Here is a 20731-nt window from a genome sequence, read left to right as displayed (position 1 = left end):
GCTGGAGGAACTCAGCATGACAGGCAGCATCGGGCCCAAAACGTTGACTGTACTTTTTTCCTCAGAAGCTGCCTGGCCTGCTGAGTTCCTCCAGCATTTCGAGTGTGTTGCTCAGATTTCCAGCATCTGCAGATTTTCTCTTGTTTGTACTGTGCAAAAGAAGACAATATATACAATATAAAAACTATACTAAACACGTAAACACGAGGAATTCTACAGGTGCTGGAAATTCAAGCAACACACATCAAAGTTGCTAGTGAACGCAGCAGGCCAGGCAGCATCTCTAGGAAGAGGTACAGTCGACGTTTCAGGCCGCGACCCTTCGTCAGGACTAACTGAAGGAAGAGCTAGTAAGAGATTTGAAAGTGGGAAGAGGAGGGGGAGATCCAAAATGATAGGAGAAGACAGGAGGGGGAGGGATGGAGCCAACAGCTGGACAGGTGATTGACAAAAAGAATATGAGAGGATCATGGTACAGGAGGCCCAGGGAGAAGGAAAAGGGGGAGGGGAGGAAAAACCCAGAGGATGGGCAAGGGGTATAGTCAGAGGGACAGAGGGAGAAAAAGGAAAGTGAGAGAAAGAATGTGTGTATATAAATAAATAACGGATGGGGTTCGAGGGGGAGGTGGGGTATTAGCGGAAGTTAGAGAAGTCAATGTTCATGCCATCAGGATGGAGGCTACCCAGACGGAATATAAGGTGTTGTTCCTCCAACTTGAGTGTGGCTTCATCTTTACAGAAGAGGAGGCTGTGGATAGACATGTCAGAATGGGAATGGGATGTGGAATTAAAATGTATGGCCACTGGGAGATCCTGCTTTCTCTGGCGGACAGAGCGTAGGTGTTCAGCAAAACAATCTCCCAGTCTGCGTGTCCAACATATTATTCTCCGTAACTTCCGCCACCTCCAACGGGATCCCACCACTAAGCACATCTTTCCCTCCCCCACTTCTGCTTTCCGCAGGGATCGCTCCCTACGTGACCCCCTTGTCCATTCGTCCCCCTCATCCCTCCCCACTGATCTCCCTCCTGGCACTTATCCTTGTAAGTGGAACAAGTGCTACACATGCCCTTACACTTCCTCCCTTACCATCATTCAGGGCCCCAGACAGTCCTTCCAGGTGAGGCGACACTTCACCTGTGAGTCGGCTGGGGTGATATATTGTGTCCGGTGCTCCCGATGTGGCCTTCTATATATTGGCGAGACCCGATGCAGACTGGGAGATCGTTTTGCTGAACACCTACGCTGTCAGCCAGAAAAAGCAGGATCTCCCAGTGGCCACACATTTTAATTCCACATCCCATTCCCATTCTGACACGTCTATCCACGGCCTCTTCTACTGTAAAGATGAAGCCACACTCAGGTTGGAGGAACAACTCCTTATATTCCATCCGGGTAGCCTCCAAACTGATGGCATGAACACTGACTTCTCTAACTTCCGCTAATGCCCCACCTCCCCCTCGTACCCCATCCGTTATTTATATACACACATTCTTTCTCTCACTCTCCTTTTTCTCCCTCTGTCCCTCTGACTATACCCCTTGCCCATCCTCTGGGTTTTTCCTCCCCTCTCCCTTTTCCTTCTCCCTAGGTCTCCTGTCCCATGATCCTCTCATATCCCTTTTGCCAATCACCTGTCCAGCTCTTGGCTCCATCCCTCCCCCTCCTGTCTTCTCTTATCATTTCGGATCTCCCCCTCCCACTTTCAAATCTCTTACTAGCTCTTCCTTCAGTTAGTCCTGACGAAGGGTCTCAGCCTGAATCGTCGACTGTACCTCTTCCTAGCGATGCTGCTGTTCACCAGCAACTTTGATGTGTGTTGCTTGACTATACTAAATAAATAGCTAAACAAATAACATGAGTTGTAGAGTCCTTGAAAGTGAGTCCATAGGTGTGGAATCAGCTCTGGGTGGAGGTGAGTGAAGTTACCCACTTTGGCTGAGACGTCCAATGGTTGAAGGGTAGTAACTCCTGTAAATACCTGGAAGAAAGTGAATTTCAGGGTGGTATACAGTGAAATATAGGTACTTCAATAATAATTAACTTTGACTTTGATTCTAATCTGAGTTCAGTAACACATGAAGAGGAGAAACTAGAATTCTGTTCATCATGAAGAAATACAGTTACAAATTATAACAGGCCTTCAGTTATACTACAAGACTAAGAAGGAAGACCCTGTTGAATATGTGTTTAGGTTTCAGTTTAAGTCATTTAATCATTCAGAACTCATGGTTAATGTGCTCAGAACAAAACATTTCTTGATTGGCTTGTCAGCAGTGAATAGCAGAACCATAGGAGCTTGAAGGGGACTGTTACGTACCCCGTAACTGGGTTGCCAAACCAGCAGAAATGGATCACTCAGTTGGAGTCTGGAGTACTAGAACTAAGCAAGTTTTATTAAAGAAACAAGCAACACAGTAATCGAAAGGATAATAAATGCAACAGTTCAGCGATGATAAACACACATGTGCACAGAATTAAGATAACAGCATCAATCAAGCTCTATCGTTGTCTAGGGGTAAATGACCAAATTTCAAAATGACTCAAAGTTCAGTCCAGTTCAGTTCGCAGTAATCGTTGCCATGGCGATGGACAACGTGGGGGAAGAGAGAGATAGAACAGGAACAACTGATCATTCAGCACAGCTTCACTCACTGTCCGGCGAGATGGCTCACAAACAGCTTTTGGGCGGGTCCTTGGTGATGTCACCTGAGGTCACCGACTGTGACCCCTCTTCCAGATGCGGTCGATCCTCTGCAGTGAACCCGGCACCCAGGCAAGGGCGGACACACACCGCGTTCCTGCTGATCGTACCTTTCCACCCTGGTCGTTGTCTGATACTTCTCACCCACTCGTGAGAGGCGCACCGCTTCCAGGGTCTCGTTACCTCGGGTGGCGTGTGTGTGTCTGTCTTAGCGAACCTGTCCCTTTTTATCCCCCTGCTGGGGTATCGCCTGTCCATCACTTCAAACAGTTCAGGGTTCAAAGGGGGGGGGGGAGCCGCTCCAGACAGCTCTCTCTCCCACATCCCTTCATTACACATCTCCAGACACTGCTCCATTGTTCCTTATCTCTCCTTCCCCTGAGGGCAGGTGGCAGACCAACTGCTGATGCCATTGATGCTAGCCCAGGCCAGCAAACATCTTAATTTTATGTGTATTCTCGTCACAGGACATCCTGTTGTTTGGTCATTATCTCACTCTGAGACCAATGAAACACATTTGTACAAAAACAGGATTTTCCAAATGTTGCAATTCAGGAAGAAACACAGAAGCAAACTGTAGAAACGCACAGCTGGTCAGGCACCATCTGTAGGAGAAACTGAAATAATGTGGGAGGAGTACCTCTGAAGGGAATTTGGGGGAGGCGGGTGGTGAAAGAGGAGTGCAGTAGAGATAGGGAATTCCATAGTTAGGGCAGCTGACAGGAGATTGTGTGGACGTGATAAAGACACCCAGATGGCATTTTGGCTCCCAGGTGCCAGGTTCAGGGATGTCTCGGAATGAGTCCACAGCATTCTAAAGGGGGAGGGTGAACAGCCAGAGGTCATGGTACATACTGGTACCAACGACACATCTAGGAAAAGGGATGAGGTCCTGAAGAGAGAATATAGGGAGTTGGATAGAAAGCTGAAAGTAGGACCTCCAGGGTAGTAATCTCTGGTTTGCTGCATGTGCCACACATCATTGAGGGCAAGACTGGGATGATTTGGCAGATGAGTGCGTGGCCGAGGAACTGATGCAGGGAGTGGGGTTTCAGATTTCTGGATGATTGGGATCTCTTCGCGGGTAGGTACAACCTGTACAAAAAGGATAGGTTGCACTTGAACCTGAGGGGGACCAATATCTTTGTGGGCAGGTCGGCTAGAGCCATTGGGGAGGGTTTAAACTAATTTGGCAGGGGGATGAGAACCGCAATGATATGGCTGAAGATGAGGTAGTTGGTTTACAAGTAGATACACTGAATAGTGAAACTGTGAAGAAGACAGTCAAATAATGGGGCAAAATTGCAGTCAGTGGGATGAGTTGAAGTGTAACATGGGGGCAAAATCAAAAAGGGTGATGAAGGTGTTGTATTTTAATGTATGTAATATATGGAATAAGATAGATCATCTTGCAGTGTAGTTAGAGATTGGTAGGTATGACTTGATGGGCATTGCTGAGTCATGGCTGAAGGGAGACCATGGTTGGGAGCTTGACATCCAAGTATACACATTGTATTGAAAGGACAGGGGGGTGGGCAGAGGGGGTGGAGTAGCTCTGTTGTAAAAAAATGAAATTAAATCCTTAGAAAGAGGTGACATAGATAGTAAGATGTAGAATCCAGTAGATAGAGTTAAGAAACTGAAAGAATAAATGGACCCCAATGGAAATTGTATACAGGCCTCTAAATAGTAGCCAGGATTTGGGATACAAATTACAACAGGAGATAGAAAGGCATGTAAAAAGGAGCAATATTATGACAGTCATAGGGGAATTTCAATATGCAGGTAAATTGGGACAATCAGGCTGGTGCTGGATCCCAAGAGAGGCAATTTGTAAAATGCCTACAACATAGATTTTTAGAGCAGCTTGTGGCTGAGCCATCCACTGAATGGCAAATCCGGCCTGGGTGTTGTGTAATGAACCAGATTTTATTACGGATATTAAAGAAAAAGATCTCATAACAGGCTGTAATCATAATATGTTAGAACAGAGATGAGGAGAAATTTCTTTAGCCAGAGGGTAGTGAATATGTGGAATTCATTGCAACAGGCAACTGCGGAGGCCAAGTAATTAAGTATATTTAAAGCAGAGGTTGAGAATTGCTTGATTAGTAAAGGTATTAAAGGTTATGGGGAGAAGGCAGGAGAAATGCGTGGAAATAAATAGTAAATCAGCCATGATAAAATGGCAGAGCAGACCCAATAGACCAAATGGCCAGTTTCTGCTCCTATATCTTATGAACAGTCCTTCATCAGAAATGAAACAAGGTTGGTTTACTCTTGTCACAATGAAAAGCTTGTTTTGTACACCAACATTCAAAGTTCAAACTACATTTATTACTAAACTAAATATACTACCATGAGATTCATTTTTGTAGGCATTCACAATAAAAAAAGGAAATACAATAGAATCTGTGAAAATCTACACATAAACAAAGACTGCCAATCAACCAATGTGCAAAAGAAGATAAACTATGTACAAACATTGCTGCTATACTTTCTTTTAAAGTTATGCCTTTCTGTCTTGCAGAAAAAGCCTCCTACTGTCCACTCGGTCTATGACTCTTATCATCTCGTACACTTCAACCAATCCTCCTTTCCTCCAAAGAGAAAAGACCTAGATCACTCAGCCTATCCTCATGAGACATGCTTTCTAATCCAGGCATCATTAGGATGCTGTGGTAGTGTAGTGGTTAGCAAGACGCTATTACAGCTCAGTGCTTTAGAATTCAGAGTTCAATCCTGGCATCCTCTGTAAGAAACTTTGTATGTTCTTCCCATGTGCGTGTAGGTTTCCCTTGAGTGCTCCGATTTCCTCCTACTGTCCAAAGATGCACCTGTTAGTATGTTAATTGATCATTGTGATTAGGCTAGGGTTAAATTGATTGCAGGATGATGCAGCTCGGTGGGCCGGAGAGGCCTGTTTCGCAATGTATCTCTAAATAAATAAATAAATAAACATTACTCTGGTTCTTGATCTAAACCCTTCAACTAAGGAAGGCCAAGACACCATATGCCTTCTTAACAACCCTATCAACTTGCACTGCAACTTTGAGGGATCTCCTCCCCACTGCTAAGAATTCTGCCATTAACCCTGATTTCTGCCTTCAATTTTGACCTTCCAGGTTTTCATGGATTGAATTACAACTGCTACTTCCCAGCCCAGCTCTGCATCCTATAAGCATCCCCTTGTAACCCTTGACAACCCTGTACACTATCAAATCACCACCAACTTTCAAGACGTCTGCAAACTACAAATCTACAAGAAAGCAGCATCCATCATCAAGGATCCCAGCAGCCCAGGCGATGCTCTTTTCTTACTGCTGCCATCAGGAAGGAGGTAGAAGAGCCTCAGGACCCACACTACCAGGTCAGTTCCTACCACTCCACCATCAGGCTCCTGAATTGATGTGGCTAACTTCACTCACCTCAACACTGAACTGATTCCACAATCTATGGACACCCTTTTAAGGACTCCACAAATTGCATTCTCAGTATGAATCCCAAGGTTGTATCATGTATACATACTTTGATAATAAATGTACTTTGAACTTTGAACAGTCCAGACCTCCGGTTAACATAATGAGACATTGTTATATCTTTGTCTAATGGCCTCTGTCATTGTTTGAGAAAATTAAATCAATCATTGTACAGAATATAAGGTAACTCCAAAATAGTTATCAGAAACATTACCTTTCCTGCCCAGCTGTATCCCACAGCTGGAGATGGATTCTAAACGGGTTTCCTGTTTTGCCATTTGAGCCTCCCACGTGATGTATCTAAAACGTAAATAAAATCTTTCAGTGGTTTTAATTTGGCAGGTCAAAGATGGCTTGTTGCAGACAACTATTGAAATAAACAATTATTCACATCAGCCTACAATTATTAAACACAAGAGATTCTGCAGATGCTGGAAATCCAGAGCATCACATACAAATAGAGGAACTCAGCAGGTTAGGCAGCATCTGTCAACACCATCATTATGAGCCGTGTCATATAATGTGGGTGATCATCCTCTTTCCGTGACCATGACTGTTTTTGGAAATTTTTTCTACAGATGTGGTTTGCCACTGCTTGCGTCTGGACAGTGTCTTTACAAGACAGGTGACCTCAGCCACTGTCAATACTCTTCGGAGATTGTCTGCCTGGCATCAGTGGTTGCATAACCAGGACTTGTGATAAGCACCAGCTGCTCATACGACCATCCACCACCTGCTCCCATGGCTTCAAGTGACGCTGATCGGGGGGATAAGCAGGTGCTACACCTAGCCCACGGGTGACCTGCAGGCTAACAGAGGGACGGAGTGCCTTACACTTTCTTTTGTAGAGAAATACCTCCACCCCACCATCCATCTATGGAAATGTATAAATAGTCGGCATTTTGGGCTAAAACCCTTCAACAGGACTGAAAAGGAAGGGGCTAAAAGCCAAAATAAAAAAGGTAGGAGGGAAGGATAATCCTTTAACATTATCATGAGAAAGGATACTATCAGAGAGGATAGGAAAATTTTTAATTGGGGAAGGGCAAACTATGAGGCTATAAGGCTAGACCTTGCGGGTGTGAATTGGGATGATGTTTTTGCAGGGAAATGTACTATGGACATGTGGTCAATGTTTAGGGATCTCTTGCTGGATGTTAGGGATAAATTTGTCCCGGTGAGGAAGATAAAGAATGGTAGTGTGAAGGAACCATGGGTGACAAGTGAGGTGGAAAATCCAGTCAAGTGATAGAAGGCAGCATACATAAAGTTTAGGAAGCAAGGATCAGATGGGTCTATTGAGGAATATAGGGTAGCAAGAAAGGGGCTGAGGAGAGCAAGAAGGGGGCATGAGAAGGCCTTGGCGAGTAGGGTAAAGGAAAACTCCAAGGCATTCTTCAATTATGTGAAGAACAAAAGGATGACAGGAGTGCAGGTAGGACCGATTAAAGATAAAGGTGGGAAGATGTGCCTGGAGGCTGTGGAAGTGAGTGAAGTCCTCAATGAATACTTCTCTTCGGTATTCACCAATGAGAAGGAACTTGATGAAGGTGAGGACAATATGAATGAGGCTGATGTTCTGGAGCATGTTGATATTAAGGGAGAGGAGGTGTTGGAGTTGTTAAAAAACATTAGGATGGATAAGTCCCCAGGGCCTGACGGAATATTCCCCCGGCTACTCCACGAGGCGAAGGAAGAGATTGCTTTCCCACCACAGACATAAGGCTCACTGGTCTATAACTACCCACACTATCCCTACTACCTTTTTTGAACAAGGGGACAACATTCGCCTCCCTCCAATCCTCAATGGTGGTTCTGGGAGCTGATTTTGAGACTGCAAGAAATTATTTGTACAGCTCTGGACACCTTTCTTCTCCTTTTCAACTTCCTGTCTTTTTCTTCTTCTAGTTTCTTGTAAATGTCTCGGCATTTGCTAATTTCTCAAGAATTATCCTCTTCCACTTCTTTTGGACTTAAGTCATCTTCCTTTTTTCTTTTCCTTTATGTTCTTTCTAGTTTGTGCACATTGATTGTGGGAAGGTGCATTTAGTTCACTGGAGTATTCTCTTTTTTTATATAATTTTTATTAAATTTTCAAAAAGAATACATGAAAAGATAAAATCTACCCCCCTCCCCTTAACCCTCCCCCCCCATATATAGTCCTACCTAAAAGAAAAAAAGAAAAAAAAAAGAAGAGCCGCCTGGGTATTGGAAGGTTTCCACATGCTCCATGGGATTCAAAATAAATTTGGTATAATTATTCGTTACTTTCCCCAAGTAACCAAATTCTTTGTCGGAGCACTTAAATATGACATCCTATCTTTTGTAAATAAGGGCACCAAATATTCAAGAATGTTACATAATTATCTCTTAAATTATAAGTAATTTTTTCAAGTGGAATAGAACTAGCCATTTCATTATTCCAACGATCCATACTTAAATACGAATCAGATTTCCAAGTAACTGCTATAGTCTTCTTAGCTACTGCCAATGCAATTTTTATAAATTCTTTCTGATATTTATTCAATTTAAGTTTCGGTTTTATCCCTTCAATATCACCTAATAGAAATAATACAGGGTTATGTGGAAGTTGAATTCCAGTAATTTGTTCCAATAAGATTCTTAAATTTATCCAAAAGGGTTGAATTTTAAAACAAGACCAAGTAGAATGTAGAAAAGTACCAATTTCTTGATTACACCGAAAACATTTATCAGATATATTTGAATTTAATCTATTTATTTTTTGTGGTGTAATATATAATTGGTGTAAAAAATTATATTGTACTAATCTAAGTCGAACATTTATTGTATTTGTTATACTGTCCAGACAAAGTCTTGACCAATTTATTTCATCAATATTAATATTCAGATCTGTTTCCCATTTTTGCTTTGACTTATGGGTTCCTTGTTTAATTGTCTGTTCTTGAATCAAATTATACATACAAGAAACAAATTTTTTAATTTTTCCTTTTTGAATTAAAATTTCAATTTCATTAGCTTTTGGCAAAAACATTGTTTGACCCAGCTTACCTAGAGTATTCTCTTTTTAATCCTTTTATTGTTCCCTCTATGATTTGATCTCTTCCCTTGGCTTCCTCGTCCACAACATCATGTGACAAATCTTCTATTTTCATTTCTCCACTGTGAATGACTCTTCATCTCATGTTCTTGATATTTATTGCCTATTTATTATTATTTGTTTGTTTATTTTTTTCTCTGCTCAAGCTGGTATGACCTGAACTACAGGCCTAGCCAAGCACACTTACTTGTCAATTGCTGGGAACTTTTGGACTATTCTAGTGGTGTTTAGCATTGTGATTTTCTGAAGATTTACATAGATATTGTTGTGTAGTCCTAATTGTTGAATGCTATTGTGTAGTACCTTTGGGATGACACCAGTTGTAGATATTACTATTGGGACAAAGTATTCATTATCATTATTACTTCTTTTTTCTTTCACTTTGTCTTTTGTAAATTGGTGGTCTGCACTGTTGGTGTGGACTTTCATTGATTCTGCTATGGTTATGGAGGTACATTATAAAATAGGTATAAAACAGGCCATAGTCAGCATGATTTCCTGAAGGGAAAATCTTTCCTGACAAAACTGTTGGAATTCTTTGAAGAAGTAACAAGCAGGATGGACAAAGGAGAATCGGTTGATGTTGTGTACTTGGAGTTTCAGAAGGCCTTCAACAGGGTGCCACACATGAGGCTGCTTAACAAGCTATGAGCCCATGGTATTACAGGAAAGATCCTAGCATGGATAAAGCAGTGGCTGATTGGCAGGAGGCAAAGAGTCAGAGAAAGGAGTCTTTTCTGACTGGCTGCTGGTGATTAGTGTTGTTCCACAGGGGTCTGTGTTGGGACTGATTCTTTTTAGGTTATATGTCAATAATTTGAATGATAGCTTTGTTGCAAAGTTTGCCGGCAATATGAAGATGGGTGGAGGGGCAGGTAGTTTTGAGGAAGTAGAGAAGCTACAGAAGGACTTCAAAAGGTTTGGAAAATGGGCAAAGAAATGGCAGAAGGAATGCAACATCTTTGGTAGAAAAGGGGAAAAGGTTGACTATTTACTAAATGAAGAGAAGATACAAACAACTGAGATGCAAAAGGACTTGGGAGTCCTTGTGCAGGATTCCTTAAAGGTTTATTTACAGGTTGAGTCTGTCGTGAAAAAGGCAAATGAAATATTTACATTCATTTCCAGAGGACTAGTAAGGAAGTCATGCTGAAACTTCAAAAAGCACTGATGAGGCCTCACTTGGAGTATTGTGAGCAGGTTAGGACTCGTTATCTTAGAAAAGATGTACTGAAACTGGTGAGAGTTCAAAGAAGGTTCATGGCTTGTCATTACAAAGAACATCTGTTGGCTCTGGGCCTGTATTCCATAGAATGACAGGTGACCTCATTGAAACCTATCAAATGATGAAAGGTCTGGATAGAGCCCGAAGACACACACTCAGCGATTCAAGAACAGCTTCTTCTCACCTGCCAATTGATTTCTGAATGGAGATTGAAACCATAAACACTATCTCACAACTATTTTATTTCTGTTTTTCCACTACTTATTATCGCATTGTACTGCTGCCACAAAGTTAACAAATTTCACGACGTATGCTGGTGATATTAAACCTGATTCTGAACCAGTCTGGCCATTCTCCTTTGACATCTTTCATTAACAAGGCATTAACTAGATGTAGCATTAGCATACTATTCCACTGACCTAGGTTCAATTCTGATGTTGTCCGTGAGGAATTCATACATTTTCCCCATGACTTTTCTGGTTTTCTCCCACATTCCAAACAGGTACAGGTTAGTAAGTTAATTGTTCACATGGGTGTCGCTGGCTCTTTGGGCCTGAAGGACCTGTTACCGTGCTGAATCTAAGATTAGATAAGATTAGCTTTGAAAAAGGATCTAGTGCTTTTATATGAAGAATAAACTCTTCTCAGGCTTCCAGTCGGGTACAGGTATTGATTTTAGCCGATGTTTTGATGACAAACTCTGCCACCTTCATCAGGGTTGATGCCTGGGCATGTCTAGTCCGGTGGCATTTATACCACTGTCGTCCGTCCCTCCTGATTGCTTAGTCCTCATCCAATCAGGTTTCTGCTGTCCCACCTTGTTTACAATGGAATTCCAGTTCTTACTTAGAGCGAGATTTTCATCAGAATCAGAATCAGGTTTATTATCACCGGCATGAGACATGAAATTTGATAATTTAGCAGCAGCAGTTCAATACATTACATAATCTAGCAGAGAGACAGAAAAAAAAATAAAATAAAAATAATAATAAATAAACAAGTAGACCAATTACGTATATTGAACAAATAAAAAAACATACAAAAACAGAAATACTGTATATTAAAAAAGAGTGAGATAGTGTCCAAAGATTCAAAATCTATTTAAAAATCAGATGACAGAGGGGAAGAAGCTGTTCCAGAAACGCTGAGTGTGTGCCTTCAGGCTTCTGTACCTCCTATCTGATGGTAACAGTGAGAAAAGGGCATGCCCTGGGTGCTGGGGGTCCTTAATAATGGACACTGCCTTTCTGAGACACTGTTCCCTGATGATATCCTGGGTACTTTGGAGGCTAGTGCCCAAGATGGAGCTGACTAGATTTACAACCCTCTGCAGCTTCTTTCAGTCCTGTGCAGTAGCCCCTCCATACCAGACAGTGATGCAGTGCATCCTGTCAGAATGCTCTCCACAGTACAACTAAAGAAGTTTTTGAGTGTATTTGTTGATATGCCAAATCTTTTCAAACTCCTAATAAAGTATATCTGCTGTCTTGCCTTCTTTATAACTACGTCGATATGTTAGGACCAGGTTAGATCCTCAGAGATCTTGACACCCAGGAACTTGAAGCTGCTCACTCTCTCCACTTCTGATCCCTCTATGAGGATTGGTATGTGTTCCTTCATCTTACCCTTCCTGAAGTCCACAATCAGCTTTTTCATCTCTGTGACATCATTCCACTTGTTTGCATATCTCACTCCTGTATGCCGTCTTGTCACCACTTGAGATTCTATCAACAATGGTTGTATCATCAGCAAATTTATAGATGGTATTTGAGCTATCCCTAGCCACACAGTCATGTGTATATAGAGAATAGAGCAATGGGCTAAGCACACACCCCTGAGGTGCACCAGTGTTGATTGTCAGCGAGGAGGATCTGTTATCATCAATCTGCACAGGTTGTTGTCTTCCGGTTAGGAAGTCAAGGATCCAATTGCAGAGGGGCGTACAGAGGCCTAGGTTCTGCAACTTCTCAATCAGGATTGTGGGAATGATGGTATTAAATGCTGAGCTATAGTCGATGAACTGCATCCTGATGCAGGTGCTTGTGTTGTCCAGGTGGTCTAAAGCTGTGTGGAGAGCTATTGAGATTGCATCTGCCATTGACCTATTGTGGTGATAAGCAAATTGCAATGGGTCCAGGTCTTTGCTGAGGCAGGAGTTCAGTCTAGTCATGACCAACCTCTTAAAGCATTTTATCACTGTTGATATGAGTGTTACTGGGCAATAGTCATTAAGGCAGCCCACATTATTCTTCTCAGGCACTGGTACAATTGTTGCCTTTTTGAACCAAATGGGAACTTCCACCTGTAGCAGTGAGAGGTTGAAAATATCCTTGAATACTCCTGCTAGTTGGTTGGCACAAGTTTTCAGAGCCTTACCAGGCAATCCATCAGGACCTTCTGCCTTGCGAGGGTTCACTCTCTTCAAAGACAGCCTAACATCGGCCTCTGAGACAGAGATCACAGGGTCATCAGGTGCAGCAGGGATCTTCACAGCTGTAGTTGTGTTCCCCCTTTCAAAGAGTGCATAGAAGGCGTTGAGATCATCTGGTAGTGAAGTATCGCTGCCACTCATGCTATTAGATTTTGCTTTGTAGGAAGCAAGTCTTGCAGACCCTGCCAGAGTTGCTGTGAATCCAGTGTCACCTCCAACCTCGTTCAAAATTGCCTTTGTTAAATTTCTTTTCCTCTAGTTTTTACTTCAATGGTTTCCTTTACTAGGCAGTTCCAAAGGTCATTCATGCAGCACAGTAGTTTTGTGCCATTAAAGTCAATCCTATGGCCATTGTGAATGCAATGTTCTGCTCCCACCAGTTTCTCTGGGTAACCCAAATGGATACACCTCCTCTTCTCCTTGATGTGGATTTCCACCGTGCATATTGTCTGGCTTTTGGGACCGCCTGGTGGAAGGCAGCCATTGAAATAAAACCAGTACATGGCTGAACGCGCGAGAAGAGTTTATTCTTCAAGACTAGCTTTATTTGGCACATATGCATTGAAACATCAAAACATGCAGTGAGATGCATCGTCTGCATCAAATCAGATCAGTGAGAATTGTACTAGACAGCCCACAAGTACTTCCATGCTCCTGCTGCCAACAGAGCTAACTAACCCCAACTGTACGTCTTTGGGGGGGAAACCCATCATCCAGAGGAAACCCATGCTGTTAAGGGGAGAAAGTTCAATCTCCTGACAGGCAGCAGTGGGAATTTGTCCCCGGTCTGTGATTACTTGATGCTGTAAAGGAAAGCGCTAACTGCTACAAGTCTAAAAGCGGAAGAGAAAATGTGGCAGAGGTGAACAGTAAAATGCAAAATCATAACGAGGTAGATTGTGAGATCAAGAGTTGATCTTATCATACTGGGGAGCCATTCAACAGCGAGATAACGATGGGATAGAAGCTGTCCTTGAGCCGAGTATTATATACTTTAAAGCTTTTGTATCTTCTGTCCACGGTTTTTTTCTCGTGGTTGGGGAATCAAAAACTAGATTAATATTGGTATTGGAGTAGGTTTACGCATTTTTATTTACTTATTGATTTATTCATTCATTCATTTATTTAGATGTAGCACGGAATAGGTCCTTCCAGATCAATTCATTACACTGTGCATTGAGCTAGAATAAGGTAAAACAAGAACAGAATTCAGAATAAAGTGGAAACGTGCAGTGCAGGTAAACAATAAAGTGCAAAACCATAACAAGTTAGATTGTGAGGTCAAAAGTCCAACTTGTCATACAGCATCTGGACTGTAGTTGGTGCAGACCCCTCCCCAGTAATTGTTCGGCAGAAAACAAGCGGTATTATATTTGACCAGGGGCGTTGTGGCGCAGTATTCAGGCTGGAGTTGGTGCCGCCCCCCCCCCCCCCCCCCACCAGTGTTTGCTTGGCAGAAGACAAGCCCTGTTGTGGTTGTCTGCATATTTCTGCGACACGGGTCAGGACTTTTTTTATTGCACGGCTGTATCTTAATGAAATCTTTATGCACTTGCTATCTCGTATGTGCTTTGTGCTGCGTGACTGTTCTGCACCTGGGCCTGGAGTAAACACAGCCTCGTTTGGCTGTATTCGTGAGTATTCATGTATGGTAGAATGACAATTAAACGTTAATTCAATTGAAGAGGTCCAGCCAAGAGTATAACAACTGGGTTATTAATAATTAAAAGTTAATTTTCAGTACAGCCTTATAGCAGGGCAAATGCCTGTGCTAATATAAAGCTCACGTGGATTGTGAATAGAACAAACTTCATGCAGTGTGTAATGGTTGCGAACACCTTACGATAAAATTCACCATGGGTAACGTCAGATTTTTCATGGTTTTCCAGGTTTAGACATCTACACTACATCACATTCTCTTCTGGGAGCTTTATGTAAACTGGGACAGGAAAATGTCTCACTTTACATTCATATTTTAAAATAACCATACTGATGTACTTTAAGGTTGTCATAAGCCAAGGGAGTAATGAGGATAAGCTCCCACTATCTATTAAATGCTCCCAATGGAATGCATCTCAAATAACCTCTGATAAGCAAGAGCAGCTCCCGGCCTTCACATGTGGTTTAGCTACTAAGCCCAATGGAACCATTTCTACTGACTGGAGAAGGGGGCAAAGGTGGGCTACTGGGGGCTTTAAAACCAGCTGCACCTTAAAACCACTGGCTTTGGGCAAATGGGGTTCATCGGCATATGGTTGGCAGCTCATTGAGGAGAGGGAAAACTCTGATCTCAAACCTCTGCTGCCTTGCAGCTGTACCCACTCACGGGAAAGGCTCCGGGAGTAAACCCTGACGAAGAACCTGGAGCTGGATCGCCTCAGGAAATCCAATGTTGAGTCCAATGCTGAATGGCAACTTCTGTGATGCCGCTGGTGCCAAACTGTATTGGTCTCTGCCGTTTCCTTGAACTCATCAGCTGCGTGGAGAGGGGGAGCCGGCTGCATGGGCAACAGCTTGCTCTCCATATCATTTTACCCTGGCTTGTGTATTGAATATAGAAGCAATAGTGGAGCTCATCCATCACAGCACCTCTCTCAAAACTGTTCTGAAATATCTGAGGCCATCTATGCGAAGAATTATGGGACAGCAAGATTTGCGTTGCAAATTTGGGAAGGATGGAAGTTCTTCTATTACCATTTCTTAGGGATAACTAGGCAAACTGTTATGACATTGATATAATCCATGTTCCATGAATAGGTAAAAGGGCCGCAGCTGATAGAGTCCTGAGCACCACAGACTATTTTATAAATGGAGGGAAAATTTTAAAAATCTGATGTGCAAAGGGGCTTGGGACTCCCTGTGCACAATTACCTGCTGGTTAATTTGCAGGCTGAGTTGGTGGTGAGGAAGGCAAATGCAATGTTAGCATTCATTTCGAGAGGATTGGAATACAAAAGCAAGCATATAATGTTGAAGCTTTATAAGGTGCTGGTGCGGCCTCATTTAAGACAATAAGACCATAAGCTATAGGAGCAGAAGTAGGCCATTCGGCCCATCGAGTCTGCTCCGCCATTCAATCATGGGCTGATCCAATTCTTCCAGTCATCCCCACTCCCCTGCCTTCTCCCCATACCCTTTGATGCCCTAGCTAATCAAGAACCTATCTACCTCTGCCTTAAATGTACTCAATGACTTGGCCTCCACAGCTGCTCATGGCAACAAATTCCACAGATTTACCACCCACTAACTAAAGTAATTTCTCTACATCTCTGTTCTAAATGGACGTCCTTTAATCCTGAAGTCGTGCCCTCTTGTCCTAGATTCCCCTACCATTGGAAATAACTGTGCCATATCTAACCTGATCAGGCCTTTTAACATTCGGAATGTCTCTATGAGATCCCCCCTCATTCTCCTGAACTCCAGGGAATACAGCCCAAGAGCGTCCAGATGTTCCTCATACAGTAACCCTTTCATTCCTGGAATTATTCTTGTGAATCTTCTGTGAATCCTCTCCAATGTCAGTATATCCTCTCTAAAATAAGGAGCCCAAACCGTACACAATACTCTAATTGTGGTCTCACGAGTGCCTTATAGAGCCTCAACGTCACATCCCTACTCTTATATTCTATACCTCTAGAAATGAATACCAGCATTGCATTTGCCTTCTTCATAACCGACTCAATCTAGAGGTTAACCTTTGGAGTATCTTGCATAAGGTCTCCCAAGTCCCATTGTATCTCTGCATTTTTAATTCTCTCCCCATCTAAATAATAGTCTGCCCTTTTATTTCTTCCACCAAAGTGCACCCCATACACTTTCCAACGTTGTATTTCATTTGCCACTTCTTTGCCCATTCCCTTAAACTATCTAAGTCTCTCTGCAGGCTCTCTGTTTCCTCAACACTACCCACTCCTACACCTATCTTTGTATCATCGGCAAATCCCATAGTCCAAATCATTGACATACATCATAAAAAGCAGCAGTCCCAACACCGACCCTTGTGGAACTCCACTGGTAACCAGCAGCCATCCAGAATAGGATCCTTTTATTCTCACTCTCTGTTTTCTGCCAATCAGCCAATATTCCACCCATGTTAGTAACTTCCCTGTAATGGGCTATTACCTTGCTAAGCAGCCTCATGTGCGGCACCTTGTCAAAGGCCTTCTGAAAATCCGAGTACACCACATCTACTACATCTCCTTTGTCTACCCTGCTTGTAATTTCCTCAAAAAATTGCAGTAGGTTAGTCAGGCAGGATCTTCCTTTCAGGAAAACATGATGGCTTTAGCCTCTTTTGTCAGGTGCCTCCAGTTACTCCGTAATCTCATCCCTAACAATCAATTCCAACAACTTCCCAACCACTGATGTCAGGCTAACAGAAATACAGTTTCCTCTCTGCTGCCTCCCACCCTTCTTAAATAGCAGAGTAATATTTGCAATTTTCCAGTCATCTGGTACATTGACAGAATCTACCGATTCTTGAAAGTTCATTGTTGATGCCTTCGCAATCTCTCCAGCTACTCCCTTCAGAACCCAAGGGTGCATTCCATCAGGTCCAGGAGATTTATCCACCCTCAGACCATTAAGCTTCTCAGTTGTAATTTTCACTGCACTTACTTCACTTCCCTGACACACTTGAATGTCCAGTATACTGCAGATATCTTCCACTGTGAAGACTGATGCAAAATACACATTCAGTTCCTCTGCCATCTCTGCATCTCTCATTACAATATCTCCAGCATCACTTTGTATTGGTCCTATATCTACCCTCGATTCTCTTTTACCCTTTATATACTTATATACTCCAAATATATTTGGAATATTGTGAATAGTTTGTGGCCCATTATCTAAGAAAGGATGTGCTGACATTGCAGAGGTTTCAAAGAAGGTTCACAAAAAATGATTCTGGGATTGAAAGGCTTATCATATGAGGAGTGCTTGTTGGCTCTGGGCCTGTACTCACTGGAATTCAGAAGAATGAGGGGAATCTCATTGAAATATATCAAATACTGAAAGGCCTTGATAGAGTAGATTTGGAAATGTTTGCTATGGTGGGGGAGTCTAAGACCAAAGTTTAAGACAGCCTCAGAAAACAGGGATGTCCATTTAGAACAGAGATGAGAAGGAATTTCTTTAGCCAGAGAGTAGTGAATCTATGGAATATGTTGCCACATTGCAGTCGTGGAGGCCAGGTCATTGGGTATATTTAAGGTGGATGCTGACAGATTCTTCATTAGTCGGGGTACGAAGGGATACTGGAAGAAGGCAGGAGATTGGGGTTCAGAGGAAAATGGATCAGCCATGACGAAATGGCAGAACAGATATATTGGGTCAAATGGCCTAATTCCGCTCCTGTATCTTATGGTCTCATAATTTCTTTAACAACACAATATTTTTACCAGGTGCTAGACTGTCCAGTTAAGGGTAGCAATGTAGCATAGCATTTTAAGTGACACTTTACAGCACCAGCTGCAAGATCAGGATTCAATTTCCACCTGGAAAGAGTTTGTACATTCTCCCCATGATTGCATGGGTTTACTCCAAGTGCCGCAGCTTCCTCCCACAGTCCAAAGATGAAAGAATTAGGATTAGTAAGTTGTGGGCATGCTACGTTGGCGTTGGAAGCATGGCAACACTCGGGGACTGAAAGCGGCACATTCACCTAAGAAAAGATGTGCTAGCATTGGAGGGGGTAAGAGAGAGTTCATGAGAATGATTCTGGGAATGGAAGGGTTAACATAAGAAGAGCATTTGCTGGCTCTGGGCATGTGCTCACTGGAGTTCAGAAGAATGAGGGGTGACCTCTTTGAAAGCTTTCAAATATTGAGAGGCCTTGATAGAGTGGATGTGGAGAGGATGTTTCCTATCATGAGTGAATCTGGAACCAGAGGGCACAGACTCACGAACAGAGGGGTATCAATTTAAAACAGAGAGAAGGAGGAATTTCTTTATCCAGAGGATAGTGAATCTGTGGAATTCATTGCCGGTGATGGCTGTGGAGGCCAAATCATCGAGTATATTTAAAGAGACGGTTGATAAGTTCTTGATTAGTCAGGGTGTCAAAGGTTATGAGGAGAAGGCTGGAGAATGGGGTTGAGAGGGATAGTAAATCAACCATGATGGAATGGCTCAGCAAACTCGATGGCCTGAATGGTCTAATTGTCTTATGGTCTATTTCCAATAAGAGTCTAACTACCAACTGTGGCCATTCACTGATTGTTAAGACTCTCATCTTTTTTTCTTTCTTGTCCAATTTTATAAGCAGCGAGTGTTGAACCATCTTTCTGTACACTGCTAATTATCAAAGAAAAACTGTATAAGCCATTCTGCCCACAATATTTTGCCAAACTTGTTAACTACTTTAAGAGTACTCTCACCCTTCCCTCCCACATAGCCCTTCCTAATTTCTTTCATCCATGTGCCGATAGAAACATAGAAAATAGGTGCAGGAGAAGGCCATTCGGCCCTTCGAGCCTGTACCGCCATTTATTATGATCATGGCTGATCATCCAACTCAGAACCCCGCCCCAGCCTTCCCTCCATACCCCCTGACCCCCGTAGCCACAAGGGCCATATCTAACTCCCTCTTAAATATAGCCAATGAACTGGCCTCAACAGTTTCCTGTGGCAGAGAATTCCACAGATTCACCACTCTCTGTGTGAAGAAGCTTTTCCTAATCTCGGTCCTAAAAGGCTTCCCCTCTATCCTCAAACTGTGACCCCTCGTTCTGGACTTCCCCAACATCGGGAACAATCTTCCTGCATCTAGCCTGTCCAATCCCTTTAGGATCTTATACGTTTCAATCAGATCCCCCCTCAATCTTCTAAATTCCAACGAGTACAAGCCCAATTCATCCAGTCTTTCTTCATATGAAAGTCCCGCCATCCCAGGAATCAATCTGGTGAACCTTCTTTGTACTCCCTCTATGGCAAAGATGTCTTTCCTCAGATTATGGGACCAAAACTGCACACAATACTCCAGGTGTGGTCTCACCAAGGCCTTGTACAACTGCAGTAGTACCTCCCTGCTCCTGTACTCGAATCCTCTCGCTATAAATGCCAGCATACCATTCGCCTTTTTCACCGCCTGCTGTACCTGCATGCCCACTTTCAATGACTGATGTATGATGACACCCAGGTCTCGTTGCACCTCCCCTTTTCCTAATCGGCCACCATTCAGATAATAATCTGTTTTCCTATTTTTGCCACCAAAGTGGATAACTTCACATTTATCCACATTAAATTGCATCTGCCATGAATTTGCCCACTCACCCAACCTATCCAAGTCACCCTGCATCCTCTTAGCATCCTCCTCACTGCTAACACTGCCACCCAGCTTCGTGTCATCCGCAAACTTGGAGATGCTGCATTTAATTCCCTCATCCAAGTCATTAATATATATTGTAAATAACTGGGGTCCCAGCACTGAGCCTTGCGGTACCCCACTAGTCACCGCCTGCCATTCTGAAAAGGTCCCGTTTATTCCCACTCTTTTCTTCCTATCTGCTAACCAATTCTCCACCCACACCAATACCTTACCCCCAATACTGTGTGCTTTACGTTTGCACACTAATCTCCTGTGTGGGACCTTGTCAAAAGCCTTTTGAAAATCCAAATATACCACATCCACTGGTTCTCCCCTATCCACTCTACTAGTTACACCCTCAAAAAATTCTATGAGATTCGTCAGACATGATTTTCCTTTCACAAATCCATGCTGACTTTGTCCGATCATTTCACCGCTTTCCAAATGTGCTGTTATCACATCCTTGACAACTGACTCCAGCAGTTTCCCCACCACCGACGTTAGGCT

The 20731-nt window shown here is 42.9% G+C and overlaps 1 protein-coding gene across 6 annotated transcripts in view; it reads right to left on the bottom strand.

Moving 5' to 3' along the window:
* The window catches only part of rab27b (RAB27B, member RAS oncogene family), a 196042-nt gene that overhangs the window by 29295 nt on the left and 146016 nt on the right, over positions 1 to 20731 (bottom strand). For all 6 annotated transcript variants that reach the window (XM_063042637.1, XM_063042635.1, XM_063042634.1 and 3 more), the window contains exon 3: positions 6398 to 6483. In XM_063042637.1, the coding sequence (XP_062898707.1) occupies positions 6398 to 6483 (86 nt within the window). The remainder of the gene's footprint in view (positions 1 to 6397; positions 6484 to 20731) is intronic.

This window comes from Mobula hypostoma, chromosome 3 (assembly GCF_963921235.1).
Source record: "Mobula hypostoma chromosome 3, sMobHyp1.1, whole genome shotgun sequence".
In the NCBI taxonomy this organism is placed as follows: domain Eukaryota; kingdom Metazoa; phylum Chordata; class Chondrichthyes; order Myliobatiformes; family Myliobatidae; genus Mobula; species Mobula hypostoma.
Note: the sequence above shows the minus strand (reverse complement) of the source record. Positions and strands in the feature narration are given on the sequence as shown.